The sequence below is a fragment of the Periplaneta americana genome, chromosome 7 (genome assembly GCF_040183065.1).
Source record: "Periplaneta americana isolate PAMFEO1 chromosome 7, P.americana_PAMFEO1_priV1, whole genome shotgun sequence".
Taxonomy (NCBI): domain Eukaryota; kingdom Metazoa; phylum Arthropoda; class Insecta; order Blattodea; family Blattidae; genus Periplaneta; species Periplaneta americana.
The window spans coordinates 5,515,382-5,536,412 of record NC_091123.1 but is presented as its reverse complement, the minus strand read 5'-3'; the positions used below and the strand labels follow the sequence as shown (position 1 = coordinate 5,536,412).

The 21,031-nt window shown below is 34.1% G+C and overlaps 1 protein-coding gene across 14 annotated transcripts in view; it reads left to right on the top strand.

Annotated features, from left to right (window-relative positions):
- Positions 1-21,031, top strand: part of rdgB (retinal degeneration B) — a 426,224-nt gene that overhangs the window by 325,382 nt on the left and 79,811 nt on the right. For 10 of the 14 annotated variants that reach the window (XR_011332907.1, XR_011332905.1, XR_011332904.1 and 7 more), the window contains 2 exons: positions 696-916; positions 17,862-17,888. Coding sequence is in view for 10 of the 14 variants with exons in the window: in XM_069830170.1 (XP_069686271.1) it covers positions 696-916; positions 17,862-17,888 (248 nt within the window). In the remaining 4 variants the exon portion in view is untranslated. The remainder of the gene's footprint in view (positions 1-695; positions 917-17,861; positions 17,889-21,031) is intronic. The other 4 variants (XM_069830175.1, XM_069830174.1, XM_069830173.1 and 1 more) reach the window with 1 other exon arrangement.

Genomic DNA, 21,031 nt, shown 5'->3' with positions numbered 1-21,031 from the left:
ATACATCAAAATGGAATGTAATAAAATAATAATAAAAAGAAAAGAAATACGAAAATTAAGTAAAATTCACGATAAAAAGGCTATGATAATAAATTCATCGGCTGATAAAGAGAACAAAAAGGGGAAAGGAAGGAAAAAGAAATATATAGCCTATATTTTTACAAAACTATGGCAGAGAAAAGGGCTTATAACTGAAAGGAATCTAATTCAAAAAGTGCAATTTTAGTTTATTTCTGAAACTAGACAATGTCCGACAGTCTCTGACATGTTGTGGTAGAGAGTTCCACAGATGAGCTGCAGAGACTGTGAAAGATGAAGAGTAGAAGGATGTTCTGTGTTTAGGAATGGAGAGTGTGATATGGTGTTGTGAGCGAGTATCTATTTCGTGATATGAGGACAAATGTTGAAAACGAGAAGCTAGGTAGCTAGAGTTAGAGGTTTGAAGAATATTGAAGAGTAACGTGAGAGAGTGAATAGTTCTTCGCTCTTTGAGACGGACCCAGGACAGCATATTTAGTGAAGGTGGGATACGGTCAGATCTACGGAAGATCATTATTTTATAAACATACAAACAAATTTCTGGAGTGAGAAATGCAGGAATCAGTCTCATCATTAAGTGTAGGAATTATAATTGTGTAAGCAGTTTTCAGTTCAGCACCAAATGCGTTAGTAATGAACTGTCGATTGTGCTGCAGACATCCTGACGATGTTGGATGCTCAGGAGGTGGAAGTGCATCCAGCCAGGACTCCGAGAGTCGCAGGAGGCTCTGGTCTCGCAGCAATTCTAAAGCCGCCCTGCATTCCCCAAGCTCGACGTCGACAAAGAGTTTCGACTTGCAGATGGCGAACTGGAGGATGGAGAGCATCGTCAGGGACTCTGACTCCGGCAGTGAAGACGAATTCTTCGATTGCCAAGGTAAGCGGATGCCCACGTCACTCTGTATGGAGATCCTTGTCTGTTTGGATGCTTGTGTGATTTAGTGTGTTATGTGTCGTTGACACTGATCTAGAAATCTATGTGCTTGCAGTACTAGAGTCTTGAGAATATAGTTTAAAGGAAACTGATGCAGCAAGTAGGATATCTCGAAATAGAATTTTTACATAATATAATAATAATAATAATAATAATAATAATAATAATAATGTAGCAATCACGAGAGTGAATAAGTAAGCTACAGTAGTAAGGTTCTTGTATCTGGCAGACTCCTGTCTGCATCATTCCTACCATTTCGCATACTGTTTCAGCAACTGAGTCAACTTAATTAGTTAAGCATTTTTCTTCACCTCCTTATCCTCAAGAGCTCTTTGTACAGGTTTCGTCTAGATCAGAACCATCTCTTTAAGTTAACCTTTTGAAAACCAGAAAGTTTAAGCCTCTGCTGACACATTCAGTGTTGTTACAATAGCTACATGTATTTTTAATTTTATTATTATTGCTTACACTTGCCAAAGGTTTCATTATTTTACACATTTCGATTCTTATACGTGAATAGTATTTCAGCTTCAAATAGTGGTTATACATCTTTTAAATTATGCAAATCTAGTCTTTCAGGTAAGACTCCCTGTAAAGCAGATTTGAATAATTTCAAGGGAAAAAATTGTTCCGGGGCTGGGTATCGATCCTGGAACCTCTGGTTGAACGTACCAGCACTCTGCCAACTGAGCTACCCGGGAACTCCACCTGACACCGTCTCAGCTTTTCCCTTTATAGCCACACAACTCGCATGGGCTGACGAAATGCCAGAGACCCACATCGAGTGCACACAATCACACCACAATTTCAAGTCACACAGAGATTGTGTGCACTCGATGTGGGTCTCTGGCGATTCATCAGCCCATGCGAGTTGTGTGGATATAAAGGGAAAAGTTGAGACGGTGTCGGGTGGAGTTCCCGGGTAGCTCAGTTGGCAGAGCGCTGGTACGTTCAACCAGAGGTCCCGGGATCGATACAAGGCCTCGGAACAATTTTCCCCTTGAAATTATCTTTTGAATTGTAACTGTTTTTCAGGTTATATTAAGGTATACATCGACTCTAGAAATGTCAAATTTCTTCATAATTTTGGTAAATAATGTTTTCGCCTCATCTGGAAGCTCATTTCTTCTAGTTTTCAAAAATATAAAACTTGTACCCATTATGTCAATAATTTCATAATCATTTGAGCATTTATAACATAAATGCACTATACTTTCCATACCTTACGCCATATTCAGTGTCTGTTTTCTCCTATTTCACATTTTCCGACATTTGTCATCCTTCTGATGGACAAAAACTAGACTTCCACTTGGGCAAAAGACTTCATTGAGATACAAAATTAAAGCTTAAACATGTGGCTATGTTGTAAACTAAAAGTATTATTTTCAATCATTATAATTATTTTTTTCCAAAAATATACATATGCGTATATATATATTTTTTCTAAAGTACTTATATAATGTGGCATATAATATGTTTTGAATTATTCAATCCTAGATCATATATACCCAGATTGCTCGGCATTATAGACTTTGATGGTAACAACTTTTATCAGGTTTACTATGCTGCCATCTAGTTGTTACGTAAGGAGTCACATCATGACTTCCATTTGAATTGCATTAGTGACTGTACTGCCATCTTGTGTTAGTTTACGGTTGATGGGTGGCAATCCTGGCGGTTGTTTTCTTCAAAGTGCAACCGATTTTAACATAGAAATGAGCTATCTATATGTGATCTGGGATTCAACATGAATAACAGTATGTAACGTTTTCCATATGTAGGGGATCGTTTTGGCGAAAAAAGTTTTACCCTAGGTCAATTTCTAATGCAGTTAGGTCGTTTTTTTAATCCCCCAAATTCGATTTTGAAGTTTGAATTATATATACAATAAATTACTTAGTTTATTCCCAAGAATCATGTTACCAAAGTTTGAAAGACATCAAGGAAAAAAATGTGGATTTCTATTGGTAAGAGTCAATGTATACCTTAACTGTTATTCGTTTATAGTCTGCAAAAACTAATTTACAGAACAAATTCCTTTGCTAAAATAGTGATATTTTCTGATTAAAAACCTGCAGTTCAGACTGTTGTTTCATTAACATTAAGAGATAAGAGAGTTAGAGAAATCTGTGCCAAAATTAGTTTTCCACCAAAACAGACGAAAATAGTTGATGAATTAAATACTGTTATAGTCACAATCATGCCATGGTATGAAAGAAAAATTTCACAACCTCGAGCGGGAATCGAACCTACGACTTCCTGTTCTCCGGTCAGGCGCTCTACCACTGAGCTATCGAGTTCGTCTCACGCCAAAGGCTCGGAATTATCCTTTCATACTGGCTCAGTGGTAGAGCGCCTGACCGGAGAACAGGAAGTCGCAGGTTCGATTCCCGCTCGAGGTTGTGAAATTTTTCTTTCATACCATGGCATGATTGTGACTATAATAGTATTTAATTCATTAATATGTCACATCAACGGACGTGTATACGTCACCCAAACATCGCAAGATGAAGATTACATTTGAAAATAGTTGCTTTACAATGGGATACCTTCTCATTGTGGATTGAAAAGAATTGAAAATGCAGAGCTTTTGGCAAAGAAAGGAACCAAAGACTTCATTCTGTGATTTCGTATTATTCAGCAGATTTATTAATAAAGAAAAGTTAGAAAATGATTGTATTAAATAATTATAAGAAAATCAGTGAAAGTAAATCTTGTTACGAAATTTAATAAAATAAAAATTCGATTCTTAATTTTCCAAGAAGAACACAGTGGCTATCTTCAGACTAGTAACTGGACATGACATCACCAAAATGTGTTCTCCGTTATGAACCTGCAGCACATAGGGTAAACTGTATAGTGATTGACCACTTAAGCTAATGAATAATAAAACAATGAAATAGCGGAAAACAGTGGTAACTTATTGAGAGAATTTTAAAGGCATTGGGTCAAGTGAAGATTCAGAAACAAATCAAAATCAATAAACAAAAGAAAAAATAAAATTTTAATGCAAAGATAAATTAAATAAACACAACAAGTCCACTTTTACAGTTATTGACCGTCTACTGCACAGTTATTGAATACTCATTTATTAGTGATTGAACAACACATTTTCACAATTTTCACTTTTTTCTTGTCTGTTTCGTTTCTCTTCTTCTGATCTTTCTCATTAAGAACTATTCGCCACCGGCGTAACTCTGTCGGCAAAGGTGTTTGCCTGCCGATCCGAAGTTTCGTTCGGGCGCGGGTTCAATTCCCGCTTGGGCTGATTACCTGGTTGGGTTTTTCCGAGGTTTTGCCCAACCGTAAGGCAAATTTCAGGTAATCTATGACGAATCCTCGGCCTCATCTCGCCAAATACCATCTCGCTGCCATCAATCCCATCGACGCTAAATAACCTCATAGTTGATACAGTGTCGTTAAATAACCAAGTTAAAAAAATAAGAAAAGAACTCTTCTCGCTGCCTTTTCTTTCATTTCTTATTCGCTTCCTTCCTTCTCTTGCCTCTTCTTCCATTTTTCTCTTTTGTGCCTTATCAGAAGCAAGTGTGTGTCATTTCTCTGATGTTATTACAAATGGCTTCACCCAGCACTGGACGAGGACCAAAGAACACTTTTCCTTCAACGGGATATTTGCTTCTGGACGCTAAGGTTGCTTTAGGACACCAAACTTCTTGGCAGCTTCATTTAAATCAAATCCACTGTGGACAGGTTCTGTAGCGTTTCGTAAAGCTTCCCCTGTATAATGCACTTTACCTGGCTTAGGCATTATAATATAGTATCAGTCCTGTAAAAATCCCCATCATTTAACCGATAACATATATAGAATTGGAGCAAATTGGTCATTATTCTAACAAATAATTTATGAACGACCAATCACTGTAGTTTGCGGCCATTCACTTTATAGTGATTGACCACGGGGCATTTTTATGTCATATAAAAACTTTAACAAAATAATATTCTGTGGCCGGAAACCTTATACCTTTTCTCACACTGTGAGTGTAAAAACGAGCACCAGAATTTATGTATCCTTTGCAGAATAAATAAATTATTGGATGCATTATTCTTAGCAATTTCTCTAGTTACTTACACTTGTTTAGGTTCAGTTGCATTTCCAATCGATTTCAGTCCTCTCAGACGACAGACACTAACTCAGTGGGATGAACAGCGACAACTAACCACAAATAAGGGTTGTTACTAGAGGTATATGCAGGAAAAAGTGAAATCACGATCGTGGTTTATTCACAATATACTTGAAAAAAGGAAGCGGTCAATCACCGTATACTGGTCAATAACTACCTAGTTTACCCTACTAAACTGCAAAGCTATCAACATTTCAGATAAAAGTGTTAATAACATCACAGACGTTTACTGGCATATTAGAAAACAAATGAAGAAAATCCAGTGACTTGAGCATTTGACTAATTAATTGTTACAGTTATGTTATTTCTGCACAAAGGGTTTTTTTGCTACTCCTTTTATTGTTGCTAGTTTCATATGACTTTTTAAACGTTATTAATTTGATACCGGTACCCAATCAATTTTGAGATATCCTACTAAAGGTCTAATGTAGCAATAGGAAACGCTCTTGATGTGATAGTGAACTTGTGAAAATGTTTAATGTGTAATAATGAATTTTTAACATTATAGCCATCCTACTATCACTAACTAGTTTAGAATTGTGTAAGTATAATGCATTATTTAAGAGGCAAATATGAGAAATTTTATGATTTTGCGGTAGTTAGTTAGTTTTTTATTATTTTCGTCATGTTTTGCAGAGAACTGTTTTCAACAGTCTGGAACTTTGTAGTATTTCCATGGAGATTTATAGTTTAGTAGGAGGAAAATATTATTGCTACATGCAGACTATCATATCAACATGGATGAATGGAAAAAAAAAATATTATGGAAATCTTTCTGTCTGACTTCGTGAATGCAATGTCAAGATCAGTTGCATTTCTGAATTTAAACCACACGGATTTCATTAAATAAATTTTCAGTTTTGTATTGGTGCAAATATGCTAGCCGTTCTTACTGTTTGTTTAGTGTTTATCTTAAATGTTTACAAAGCCCTTTTGTGTGCATTGCTTCGATTGCATATTGCATTTTCTGTCATGTCGTTAATTCCAATTAAGTTATTTGACTTTACTACATAGACGTACGATATCTTGACAGCTGTCATCTGTTAATTGTATTTTTCTACAGGGAGATCCAACGAAAAGTGGAGTCTGCTGTCAGCCATCTGGTTTTGTCACTTACTGGCTTTTAAGGAACCCGGAGGTTCATTGCCACCCTCACATAAGCCCGCCACCATTGGTCCCTATCCTGAGCAAGATTAATCCATTCTCTATCTTCATATCCCACCTTCCTCAAATTCATTTTAATATTATTTTCCCATCTACGTCTCGGCCTCCCTAAAGGTCTTTTTCCATCCGGCCTCCCAACTAACACTATATGCATTTCTGGATTTGCCCATACGTGCTACATGCCCTGCCCATCTCAAACGTCTGGATTTAATGTTCCTAATTATGTCAGGTGAAGAATACAATGCGTGCAGTTCTGTGTTGTGTAACTTTCTCCATTCTCCTGTAACTTCATCCCTCTTAGCCCCAAATATTTTCCTAAGCACCTTATTCTCAAACACCCTTAACCTATGTTCCTCTCTCAAAGTGGGAGTCCAAGTTTCACAACCATACAGAACAACTGGTAATAAAACTGTTTTATAAATTCTAACTTTCAGATTTTTTGACAGCAGACTAGATGATAAAAGCTTCTCAACCGAATAATAACAGGCATTTCCCATATTTATTCTGTGTTTAATTTCCTCCCGAGTATCATTTATATTTGTAACTGTTGCGCCAAGATATTTGAACTTCTCTACCTCTTCAAAAGATAAATTTCCAATTTTTATATTTCCATTTCGTACAATATTCTGGTCACGAGACATAATCATATACTTTGTCTTTTCGGAGTTTACTTCCAAACCTATCTCTTTACTTGCTTCCAGTAAAATTTCCGTGTTTTCCCTAATCGTTTCTGGATTTTCTCCCAACGTATTCACATCATCCGCATAGACAAGCAGCTGATGTAACCCGTTCAATTCCAAACCCTCTCTGTTATCCTGGACTTTCGTAATGGCATACTCTAGAGCAAAGTTAAAAAGTAAAGGTGATAGTGCATCTCCTTGCTTTAGCCCACAGTGAATTGGAAACGCATCTGACAGAAACTGACCTATACGAACTCTGCTGTACGTTTAAATGAGACACATTTTTACTAATTGAACTAGTTTCTTGGGAATACCAAATTCAATAAGAATATCATATAAAACTTCTCTCTTAACTAAGTCATATGCCTTTTTGAAATCTATGAATAACTGATGCACTGAACCCTTATACTCCCATTTTTTCTCCATTATCTGTCGAATACAAAATATCTGGTCAATAGTTGATCTATTACGCCTAAAACCACACTGATAATCCCCAATAATTTCATCTACGGTTTTGTCACTACGCATCCAAATAATATAATTTAGTATTTAACCTTGTAGAGATAAGACTATGAGACCTTCTCTTTTGCTCCACGAGAATATTCTGTTAAATAGATAAATGAAATAATGGATAGTCAGCTAAATTAATTAATATTAAATAAATACACGAAACGAATAAAAAATAAATGAGGTACGACATTAGACCTACAGTGCCTGACCACATTAATAATAGAATTGCCTACAACTTTTCTATTTTATTCTTACTTTTACTGCAATTTTATATTTAAAAATACAACTGTATTATCTCCACTATATTTTCAGAACACATTTTGAACAATGTTTACATTTTCATTTTATAAAATGACAGAATACTGTTTATTTAGGCTCATGTGAAGTCAGTGGTGGCGCCAGAACTTTCAAATTGAAGGGGAGGTCCACACCTGTGGAGTAATGGTCAGCGCGTCTGGCCGCGAAACCAGGTGGCCCGGGTTCGAATCCTGGTTGGGGCAAGTTACCTGGTTGAGGTTTTTTCCGCGGTTTTCCCTCAACCCAATTCGAGCAAATGCTGGGTAACTTTCGGTGCTGGACCCCGGACTCATTTCACCGGCAATATCACCTTCACTTCATGCAGATGCTAAATAACATAGATGTTGATACAGCATCGTAAAATAACGCAATAAAATAAAAAATTGAAGGGGAAGGGACACTGGGGTGGGCACACCAAAAAATAGATGGGACAATATAAGTGAAAAAATGCACAGTACAGCCTATAAATAAATACTTGTTCACATGAAGACATAATAGTGTCAATCATACTGTACTGTTTGCATTCATAGATTTTGGATTTTTCACCCCTTTTCGCCTATACACCAGCTTAGAGTTTGTGATGAGAGGGGAAAAACAGAAAACAGACAAATCATTCTCATAATTGTATTATACACTACAAAAAATTCCAGGATATCAAACTGTACTTCGATTAGGGGACTTTGAATATTCTTCCTACCCTTAGAGATCACCCCATTGAGTGTCCTGCTGAACTAAACTTTTCCCCTTTTCCGTATCAAAGAACCTCTCTTCCCCCGTCTCCAAAACAGAAAAAAAAAACTCTTTATCAGTCGTATCTCAGAACCAAATATTACTACTTTTTAGTGATTGAGGGATGAAACCAAAGTAGGGTTGGTTTGTCCATGTTTTAATGTAGTCTATGTTTTTTTTTTCTTGTTTGTGAAGGTTATAAGTGTGCAAAATTAGGTAAATATCTGTGAAAATGGGTAGATTTTTATACAGAACAAACGTACGTAAACACACACACACACACACATAAACATCGTAAAGATTTTTTGGGACTCAAATGTGATTAACCCTTTCATCAGTAAGTTTCCTGTTCACAAGGTTTTTTTTTAACAGAGATTCCGAAGATTTCCACTTATGATGCACATGATTGTGAAGTCATCTAAATTTCAATTTCTTGTAACCTTCCTTTCTTGCTAAGTGTTCCACAATAAAGATTCTCTGTGCTACAGTCAAAGCCATTTCACTTTCTTTATTTGCCAGACACTAACACTCACTCACAAATAATGTCACAATGAACACAACATGCGACCAATACATCTGCATTCCACCAAACTGGGTTTTGGGCTGCTGATGATATTCCAGTCACACCTTCCTGTGGCTGGGAACTCCACTGCTCGTTGGATCTCACGTTACAATTTCGAATAGGCAAAATATGGCATTTGCGTGAAGATATAATACTTTTTAACTTTCTAAAAGTAGTATTAAAAATGTATTTAAATACATTGATAGCATACTTTAAAATAAGTCGTCTTTGGGAAAGGCATTGTTAAATTTGAATTATTGTCGATATAACAGATTGAATGTTTTGATGTATTTATAATTGTGATCCTTTTCCATTTACAATGGATATAATTCTAAAATTGTTACACTTTTTGGAAAATACTTGAATTCGAGTAAGTTCACGTAAAATTTAAATGAACTGCTTATAACTGAGTCATAAGTGAGAGGCAATCTGTAGTGATATGTCTTGAAAACGACTTACTCTAATGCATGATGGTGCATATTGCTCCATTTCTAATAATAATATGTGGAAAAAATTACATAGTGTTTTTATATTAGTTTTGAAAATGTTTTCTTTGTGAATTGGCGGATTTTATTTCTGTTTTCTGTCTTGTCTTTAAGAATTTATGTTCTTGATTAAACTCCAATTTATAAAACGCAATTATTATTATTCTTTATTCGCAGTTTTTAAACTTAGTTCAGAAATATATAATATTTTGTAATGACACATTTTTCCTCAGTCACGTAATTCGGAGATATTAAATGCTCGTTTTTCTTTTTATTGTAGATGGTTTAAATTCGCCCTTTTAAAACAGTTGTCTTCATCATATTCCTACATCTCTCTGTCCACATGAAATAATGTTACTGTTAGATAGACTTCCGGCTAAACTAGCATTTCATTATATGATAACAGAATTAAGCAAGTAATTCAAATTCTGGCATTAAATTTGTCACTATGAACACTGAAATTCAAATCTTCTAATATTCAATATGGCAATAGCAAAAAATAAATCTTAAATTCCCTCTTTAAAACTGCTCAATTTAAAGGTTAGGGTTGATTACCGTTTCAATAATTCAAATATTTACTGTATTATAATAAAAATATGTTACTGTATTAGCTGGATATGAAGGCGGTCTATTCTTATAACGTTTCTGGACATAAACGATGTCATTGTCTCTTGGACCAATCACATTTACGTTAGATATATCCTGGGAGCTGATATATAATTATCAGTTACCATTTTGCTCCTTTACTAGTTTGGTCGTTTTCCCTCAACCTAACACAAGCAAATGCTGGGTAACTTTCGGTGCTGGACCTCGGACTCATTTCACCGGCATTATCACCTTCATATCATTCAGACGCTAAATAACCTAAGATGTTGATACAATGTCGTAAAATAACCCAATAAAAAAATACTAGTTTCGTCTGTCTTTAATGAAGCTTAAAAAGTACAATTAGTTTAAGATCCCTTCTACCAATACCTGTGGAACTTTGAAGTTAAAAAAAAATAATAAATAATATTTTAAATAATGTACTGGTATATTAAAATAACGTAGAAGTGGATTCTGATTAGTAAATACCAGTAATATTTTTAATATCAAATTTGGTGTGAATGCAAATTACCATAAGTAACAGTGTAGAGTAAGTTGTATTTGAAACCTAACCTCTAAAATAATCGACCTTGAATGAAAGTTGAAATAAAGTGTCATATAAAAATAAGCTGAGTATTTCTACGTCAGATTTCAACAATTGGCTTTTCTATTCATGCGAATGGATGGAGAGGCAAACTTCATAGGCAAGTTTTTGTTGTATTGCATAATTCCCACATTATGATCTCATCACCCACTCTCTTGTACTTACTTCATACCCATAGCAGTTTGGAGAAATTGTGAACTGAATACCATTTTAAACACTTGAATGTAGAATGCATCTTTTCTTGTAGCAATGAAATGTTTGGAAAGGCAAGGAAGTTATTGATTTCAACATTATTATACTTCTCGTGTAAAATAAGTTTTTATTTCTGGTAACGGGATGATTGTTAATTTGGAAAATACGGTATGCGAAATCTTACAACAAATAGAAAAGGTTCCAGATTTTTAAGAGAAGTTGAAGGGAAAGTTATTCGTTTGTTAATAGACGTTATTGTGTGCAAAAAATATGTTCTCCATATTCTAAATTCATAAATACTTAAATGTGAATCGGTTAAGTTTCTTTCTTGTGTAGAACAATGGGTGAAGTGAATGCATATAACTAACTTAGAAGTAGTAATAATTTCAAGCAATCATTATTATAGTATTACTTGTTAGTATAAGCAGTTATTATTTTTGAATGAATATATTTGCTTTTTCTTGTAGGCCTGAGTGTTTTCTGGGAAAATGCAGTAAATACTCGAGCTCTATAGATTCATATAGTAGCCATATTATCTGTAATGAACTAAGTTAAAATAGGTAATGGTGATAGTTACTTGCTAATCATAGGAAGTAAAATTTTTAAACAATACAAATATTTTAATATCCAAGATTACTTTCATTACCATAACCTTTATGATTGATATATTCATCTCCTTATGCTTTCAGTTTACGGTTTCTAACATGAGTACAAATAAACCATCTATTTTCTGTGTCAGTATATGAAACCTGCAACACCAATTTCTTCTATCATTTATAGAAACTGACTCCACACATAGTAAAGTTTATCTTATTGGAAACATATTCAATAATTTTACAAATAGTTGTACAGAGAACACCAAAATTCTCAGGAATACCATTCTGGAAACTTGAATCTCTTAGATTAAAAAAAAAAAAAACTCAATTTTCTTTATTCAGCCTAATGTCTCACTTCTATAATTTATTTTAGGCATAAAATAATTAGTACTGAATTCTCTTTCAAATTTTACAAGCACGTTATAGCTAATATTGCTGACATCCTCTCGCATATTTCATAATATACATTTTTGATATGGACAAAATTTTCCATATTTTACATGCAAGTCATAAACAGACTGATAAAAAAAATAAATTGTTTTTTGAGAAGTAGACTATAGTATCTACTCGTATTTTTAAATGTTATTGAAAGAAATAACTGTAATTCTCCAGAATGTCTACACCAATGCCACTTTTTTTTTTTCCCTACCCTAAGAAGCATTTTGGGTGTGTGGGTTATGGGAGGATATTAACTAATTATCTGAAAGGTGTCATTATACAAAAGTATTTACTGACTTTATTTTTATCCACTTCACCCATTGCGTTGGAAAGCACAGGTACTAAAAATGGTTCATGCAACTCACAGGCAATATTTATATTGATAGGATTCTTTGCATGGGCAGTGGAGTGGTATGTAAATCGCTTTTACAGTTTGCATAAAAATTACAACAACAAAAAATTAGTGAATGCCATGATCAATGACTTATAAAATGGCTGATGCATTTCCTTGCAGAAATGTGGTGTGAAAATGTGTGTCCATTTGATTGAACTGTTACTTGCATTGCTGTTGTGTCTTGATTTTGCTTTCCAGACATTTTCCAGTTCAGTGAGTGATACACACACATACTAAAGTCATAAGTTGTAGTCGATGTAATATGTTTGAATGTGTCATCTTGTTGTACATTGTCAAGTGCATCACATTTTCTCTCACAAGTTTCCCTTCTTTGTCGTATTGAAAGAAATTGGGGGAACACCTTTAAATTCGTCGGGATGTCTGTATGTTCTTCTTGCACGAAACCATTTGTGCGTACCTACCATGTGCACAATGAGTGACGTTGTAAATCCTGCTGAAATTTAAGTTTGCAGTCATTTGCGATGAGAAGAGAGCGACTGAGAATTTTTGTGCTTCTTAATAGTAATAAAAAAATTATTACATTGAATTTGTTAGAAAGAAATTGCTTAAAAGTAGGTATGAGTATTTTCGTGTTGATGCAACAAAATGAAATAATTAAATATTTTCGTGTGGGTTCTTGCAATAATTATGTTAATTGAACCAATCTATCGATCAAAATTATTTTGTTTTGTTACATGAACACGAAAGTTCTGTTGTTTGCATTTAAGAAGTGTTGTTCGTCAGTTTTAATTTCTAATTATTTTCAATAAATACTTTCAGTGTTACACATTTATGAACACGAAAGTTTTTATTCATTCTTTCCGTACTGTCAGGGTTGCCAGATTTTAGATCTACCAAGGAGGAACATTATTTTTCTAGCATAATATAGGGTACAGTACTTACGTTTTGTCTTAAAGAAAGAATGATATGAATATGGGCAGGGTTGACATTTTCATGACTACAAAAAAAAAAAAAAAAAAAAAAAATAAATAAAAAAAATAAAAAATGTCACTTTATATAATAATAATAATGATTTATTTTAGCTGGCAGAGTTAAGGCCGTAAGGCCTTCTCTTCCACTGAACCAGCAAAAAGTGTATATACATATGCATGAACTTACAAAGAATTCAACAATTTGATTTAGATGAGAGTTACATGTATACAAGAGTTATTTACGAATTAAACAACAAAATACTATGAACTATTAATTAAACACTGAAATAAACTGTGTAGCAGAATTAAACTAAAATACATAGAATGTTAATATAGTTCAAATTATATTAGATAATAGAAAGAGATTATTATGAGACAATTTTGAAAATACAGCACTATCAGGATGATGTCTAAAGAAAAAAGTAACAATGTAGTCAGTGATAGTTTAAATCAGTATGATTGGAGTGAAATGCTAATAAGGTTATCTTTTAAGCTGTTCTTAAAGATGTTTGTTGTCTTGCAGCCCCTAATACTTTGTGACAAGGAATTCCATTGACGCGAGGTGGATATTGTAAAAGATGATGAATAACAAGATGTTCTATGAAAAGGTATACTTAGCGTGCCACAGATAAGTGATCTAAGTATATACAGTAGAAGAAACTAATAGGAATCTCAAAATTGAATCTATTGTAGATACAGCTATCCAAGTACAAACAATATTTATCTGGCTGTAAGTTACATCATGTTTCTCTGGCATCTTTCTGAAGGGCTTGTGGCAATAATTATGCCAAATTATTAATTTAATCACTTAATACTACTTCTGTCTCAGAGATTTCCCAAGCTGTTTTTTACCAATTGTAAAGCACAAATTCCAGAAATATGACAGCAGATGTGACAAAATTTTTAAATTTCAATGTTTATTAATTGATAACAATGACATAAAATTTACTGATACCTGAATTCGTATTCATTTTGTGCCTTAACATATTTCTGCTCCATTTCAGTAATTTAACACACCGTACAGTATATACTTTCAGAGCTTCCTACATGTTTATCAGTGGACTTTAGCATTTTCAACAAGCTTTTTTCCATTCTCTTTACCATGTATTTGTGACGAACGTCTTTTTTTAAATGTTTAAAAATATCATATTCACCACTGAATTAGCTGTTACAAACCTAGCACTTGCCAAAATATATATATATTTTTTTCAATATGAAAACCGAATTGTTAAGAAAATTAATTTAAATTTCTTGTAGCCTAATTATTTAGTTACTGGGTAACGATAAAATTATGCAAGTCACGTTAATTTTATAAAGGAGGGACTTTTTGCATTCCGCCTCGAATCGAAGTGGGACTCGGGACTTTTACATGAAAATCGGGACATCTGGCAACCCTGCTTACCATATAGACTATGGCCACTGAAATTCTCATACCTCCTATTAAGCGAAAGAAGTGGCATATGGAACTCTCGAGCAATTGTAAAGGCAAGCCTAAGATAGAAAGAATGCTGCATAAGTGCATGCAGTGGAAAGCAATTACTGAAATTTATGACTAGAAAATCTGATGCAGACAAACTTGAAGCACAGTGAAGTACCTCTGGAATAGCTTACATGCTTTGTCGTGTAAGAGAAATGAATGTATTGTAGTCTGGACATATCACAAATTAAGATATGCTTACTATGATCTTTGTTAATAGGACAGTGTTTAAAGATCTGGTTAGGGAAATGTGCTCAGCACATGCTTATCTGTGTTGGCCAGGTAAGAAGGGCAGTTTGTCAAACATGTAGGGTTTCAATACAAGACATGTTCAATAGAGACTTTTATAGTGATTGTAATATGAATAGGATTTAAGTTTTTCAACCATGTGCTGACGTTGTATTTGTATAGTATCTCAGAATTACTTACAGATACCATCATCTACAATGTCGTATTGCCAACCCCTAAAGCTTCGCCTACTGTGTTTTGTCATAGAAAGTAGGCCTACTGTGATACTGCGAATTTTCTTTTTCATATTTTCACAGAAATACGCGTGTTCAGAATTCCTAAACATTTAATAGCCTACATACGGGTTATTCCATCTCAAATCGACCGAAATATAGAGAAAATTGACCTTGCAATTTTTAAATACAATGAAACTTTTTCTGTCCGTTGACAACTGTGATACAATGCTTTGTGCCAAGTTTGAGGCATCAGAACTTCATAGTGTTAAAATTTAAAATATTTAAATTTATCGTATTTTCATAAAATTAGCAACTTTAAACTGTTGTGGCTCCGAAACCCTTTCACCCAGTGATCAAAATCATGGTTTATTTTGATGCTGAGAAATTAAAGTTTATATTGACATGTAAACAGTTTTTCTTACTTTTTATGGAAATGGAGAAATTTAGATTTTTCTTCATTAAGATGCCTTTGACCACGAAAAAATATTTTAAAAATATATTGTTAGGTTCCACATTGAAAGTACAAATAAACACATATTTTTTTTACTGATGGCACGTTGATAAGAAAGTATTGAAAATATCAAATAAAGAAAATAAATAGTACGCGCGTGAACTAACCAGCTGACTGTGAGGCGGGAGCTAGCCAAGACAAGCAAGGCCAGGAGACAAACACGTGATGTTTCGTCTAGTAGCACATGGCTGGGTAGCTTCATCACAGGTTTTCATAAACACAGGAGTAAAATGACACCCAACGCTCGCTTATCTTCAGCTCTCGGCCAGTGCGTGCGGTACTGCGCTGTTCAAGTCCAGGCGTGTGAAAATAATCTATTTAATACCCTCGAAACTTATTGCCAAGCCACTAAGCAAACAATGCCGAATCCCTCTTAATAATGCAGGGTTTTTTCTCAATATTTTTTACATTTTTACAAATTGGCAAAAACTCTAAAAGTAAGTAAAATCAGATTATCTGTCTCTCTGTGTACAACAAAAATAAGGATTACTTCTTAACATAATCTACCAAATGTCAGCTTCAAAATGAGCTCTCGTTCAATGTTCTGCAGTAAATGGTTCCAGAGTTCTGAGCGCTGAAAGAGGCTTGTTTTTATAAAATACGCTAAATTTGTCGCTCAATAGTACGAAAACCGTTTGACTATCGATAGTATATTTTTGAAAATGCACTCTCCTCAGCATCTTGTATAAATAGGGAAAAAAGTAGAGGTTTTTTACTGATCGATTTTATATGGAATAGCTCTAACGCAAGTAAAGTTAAACTTTAATAGAATAGCTTAAAAAGTGATTGTATGATCACAGTCTAGTATATACAGTCACGAAGCTCAATACGTAGGGAATATGCATCCATAGGCAGTTGCTAACCACTAGGATCGCTACTATCGCCTCATCACAGACAAGGCACAGTCTATTGTTCTAGTACCCTCGACAACTCAAGCTTCGTGACTGTATATACTAGACTGTGGTATGTTCTTAAATTTATTTTAACAATCAGTAATAGAACTTCTAGAAAAAAAAGAGATCGGATAATATGAATAGAACTGGATATATTGCACTTCATGAAGAGAATAGGGAAACAAAAACATGACTGGTATGCCAACAGAAAGACTGTTTAAGCTACAAACCCATAAGACACGCATGTCAGAACATTACCGATATTCTGTCATTTTATAATGACTTCATCTTTTATCCGTAATACCAGAATCAGAACAATGTTTGTACAGCATGTTCCGCTTTCATTGTCTTCAAAGGATATAAAACAGTATTACACTAAGTAATTATTTGTCTTAATTTAAAATGCAGATTATATATTGAATAGTGAATCAACACATGTGCAAAGTAAAACGTTTCACAAGTCTGAGATTAAAATAAATTTAAAACTACTGCACCGAACAAAGTTTCTGTGAACTATTTCATACAAATTCAAAACGTGTGTAATTGTTTCTCTATTTTGCATGATAAGAGAAGCAGAGTGTTATTATATTGCTACAGAAACAGCACAAATTAATGGTGATGCATTAAACGTTGGCTTTGAAAGTTATTCTTAAAAGTTTTGTAAAAAAAATGAATTTTTATTGAACATATCTTGTATTTAACTCAGAAAATACAAAAGATCATATTTCGTTACTGTATGCTTGAAATTTAAATATTTCAAAATTTCTGTTTAATTTATTTTACTGTCCTTAAGATCTGAGTAAAGTAAAAATGTAGCCAGTTGTAAATTATTTCATTTCTAGGAGCCTCCAAAATTTGTTTGATGCCAGGGGATTAATAGGGGAAAAATGTATGTAGAGGTCTAATTTTTGTTAGTTTTCCAATACCACAGGCACTACCTCTGTCCAGCGTGCATCTAGCTTAGTGTGCCCTGCACAAGTACCTGTCGTACCTGAGCCACTTGCTTGCAAGTCTCACGCACTTTAAACACTGACTGAGAGAGAGGGAGAAGCAATAATTGGACCTGTCTAAAATATCACATTGCTGACAAGATCACATTTTCTCATTGTAGTGCATGACTGTGTATGTTCCTTTCGGTAGCTGATTCTTGTTCTTCTTCTTTTCTCTTTATTTTTATTTTTTTGTGCTCTTCACTCTTCACTCTCTGCCTCCCTTCTATTCTCTGGGTAACAGCGGGGTTCGTAATCCCTGTCATCAAGGGTAGGTATTATTTAAGTCAACAATCAACATAGAGGGATGTCTTACTGTAAGAGAATGACAATATGTGTGGTAGACAGTTGTGAAGGTTCTCTTCTTGAAATTAATAGCAATAATTTGCCATTATTACGGTAGAATTTCCATAATCGCCTTTTCTATTCACTATCATCTATTACACAGGGCCTCCGAGAATGAATTATGGGATTTCATGAGGTTACTCTGAAGTATATTATGTGTAATTAACTGAAAGTGCTTTTATTTAATTCAATAATTCAAAAAGATTGCATTCACGTGTTTTATTTTCTGTCAATGTTGTTTTCATCATAATAAAGTTATTATTAAAATTGTAATTTCTCTTGTTAATTCAGTAACTCAAAAAGATTGCATTCATGTATTTTTTTCTGTTGTCATAATTAAGTCTTTGTTGTTAAATTTATAATTTATTTTGTTAACAGCAACTCAAAAAGATTGCACCGTTGTGTTTTTGTTTCCTATCATTGTTGTCATAATTCAGTAACTCAAAAAGATTGCATCCATATGATTTTATTTTGTGTCATCATAAAAAAGCCATTGCTGTTAAACTTACTGTTTCCCTTTTTAATATTTCAATAACTGGTCTTTTTATTTTCTGTCCTCATAATAAAGTCATTGTTGTTAAATTTATCATTATTTCTCTTGTTAATAATTCAGTAAGTCAAAAAGATTGTGTCCATGCGATTTTATTTTCTGTCGTCGTTGTAATGAAGTCATTGTTGTTAAATGTATTTATTTTTTGTCATTGTTGTTATAATAAAGCCATTGTTATTAAATTTGTATGCTGAAATAATTGGTGCATTAAAAAAATCAGATTTTCCTGAAATTAGCATTTGGTGCGGCATAATGCACAAGATTTTTTTTTATCCTTTTTCTTTACTGAAACTAACTTCAGTCATATTGCATAAGAGTTCGCGGTAAAAACGATGACTGTCACAGTTTTGTTAAGATTGATGTCATTATCTAATTCAATGGATCACTGCGAAATTTAATGTTGTTCTCATGAAAAATGGTAAAAAAAGGAGAATTATCACCACGAATACAGTAATCCTTTCCTTTATTTTCTATAGAAACAGCACTACTTCTTGCAGTTATAGACTCAATTAGATCATTATCTAATCCTTAACAGAAATGTGACATTCATCGTTTTTCCCGCGAACTCTTCATGAACATGCTAGAGAGAGATTTATTTCCTCAAATCGAGTAACTGGAAGGTGCTGGGTTCCGTATTATCTTTCAACAAGATGGAGCATTGCTCCACTTTGCGAATTATATGCAAGAAGAGTTCAATCGTCGATTTCCAGAGGGTGGATTAGTAGAAGCACTCATATCGTGGCCTGCCAGAAATCCTGATCTTAATCTATTAGACTTCTTCCTTTGGAGTTACATAAAAAATAATGTTTACAGCGAAAATGTTCCGAATCTTGTCGTCCTCAAGGAAAGAATGAGACAAGCAATTATTACAAGTCTTATTCCAGACGTTTTTGCCAGAGTGTGAACTGAAACTGAGCATCCTATTGATGTGCGCCGTGTTGTTTGTTGTGCATGTTGAAACTTGCTAATGTTGTTCAGAATCTTTTTTCAGTTACTGAATAAAAGCACTTTCAATCTATAACACATAATACATACTTAACAGTAACCTCTTGAAACCACATAATTCATTCTTGGAGGCCAGAGGTCTTGTGTACTAGCAATAAATTCTGTTATGTTCAGAATTGTACTTGTCATCAATTTTGGTGAATAACATGAGTGTTGATTTCTGGGAATGACAGTTGGTACAGTGTAAACTTGCTTGGAGATAAAGAATCAACGGACTGATAAGAGAGAAAGATTGACAGAGGGTGAATAATTTCAAGGGAAAAATTGTTCCAGGGCCGGGTATCGATCCCGGGACCTCTGGTTGAACGTACCAGCGCTCTACCAACTGAGCTACCCGGGAACTCCACCTGACACCGTCTCAACTTTTCCCTTTATATCCACACAACTCGCGTGGGCTGATGAAACGCCAGAGACCCACATCGAGTGCACACAATCTCTGTGTGAGTTGGTAGAGTGCTGGTACGTTCAACCAGAGGTCCCGGGATCGATGCCCGGCCCGGAACAATTTTTCCCTTGAAATTATTCAAATCTGCTTTACAGGGAGCTTTACGTGAAAGACTAGATTTGCATTGACAGAGGGTGACTGGGAGGACAGAACAACCGAAGAATGAGGATAAATAAAATTGATAGCAAATTAGGTGGAGGAAGAAGTAAAAACATTGTACAACCTGCTGAATAAACAAACACGCAAATCAACCAACCAAACAAATGGATAAATAATTTTTACTTGGAAGTAGAAAACTATATTTAAAAATTAATGGATATTCTGTAAGAATTAAAAATAAAATCAGTAACATGTCACATTGATAAACAAAAACATTTGGCAACATATCCTCGACACTTCCTTTAAACGATAACAAGTTACCAGATCTAATTCAAGGATTATGATGATGATAATGATAACTGACAATGACAATGACGAAACAAATTTTCACCGGATGTAAATAAGCAGGTTATAAAAAGAAATATCATAATAGTAATATGCGTTACAAGAGCGGTATGTTGAAGTTTTCATGTTCGAGGAAAAGTTTGAAAAAGCAAAACGTAGTTGAGCTTTTTTAATTTCCGAGAATTGAAAGAAATCATACCACTCGTGTATCGTACATTATTTTGTGCGAAGATCGTTTATTACATACCTGAAAGAGGAATTTCTAATTAGTTGCAATGAAATCTCCATCTTGGTTTCTGTTCAATGACGGCAAATTTGCAAAACAAAAATATCTATCTTCAACATTGTTGCTTTAAAATGTTTTCTGCGTTTACTATACTCCAGCAGGCCATCTATGATGAGTCTGAAATCTTGTTGATTTTTTCACGGCTTCCTTAATGTTACTTGCATCACGAATGCAGTAACTTTAGTGGAGTTGTAGAGTTTACTTAATTTTTGCAAATATTTAAAAACAATAATTAACAGTGAAATTTAGGTGAAATTGCAGTGGTAAGTTTCCAATTTATAATTATTACTATATTGAACGTCTCTAAAAATAATATGTTAAAAGCCTAAAGCAGTAAAA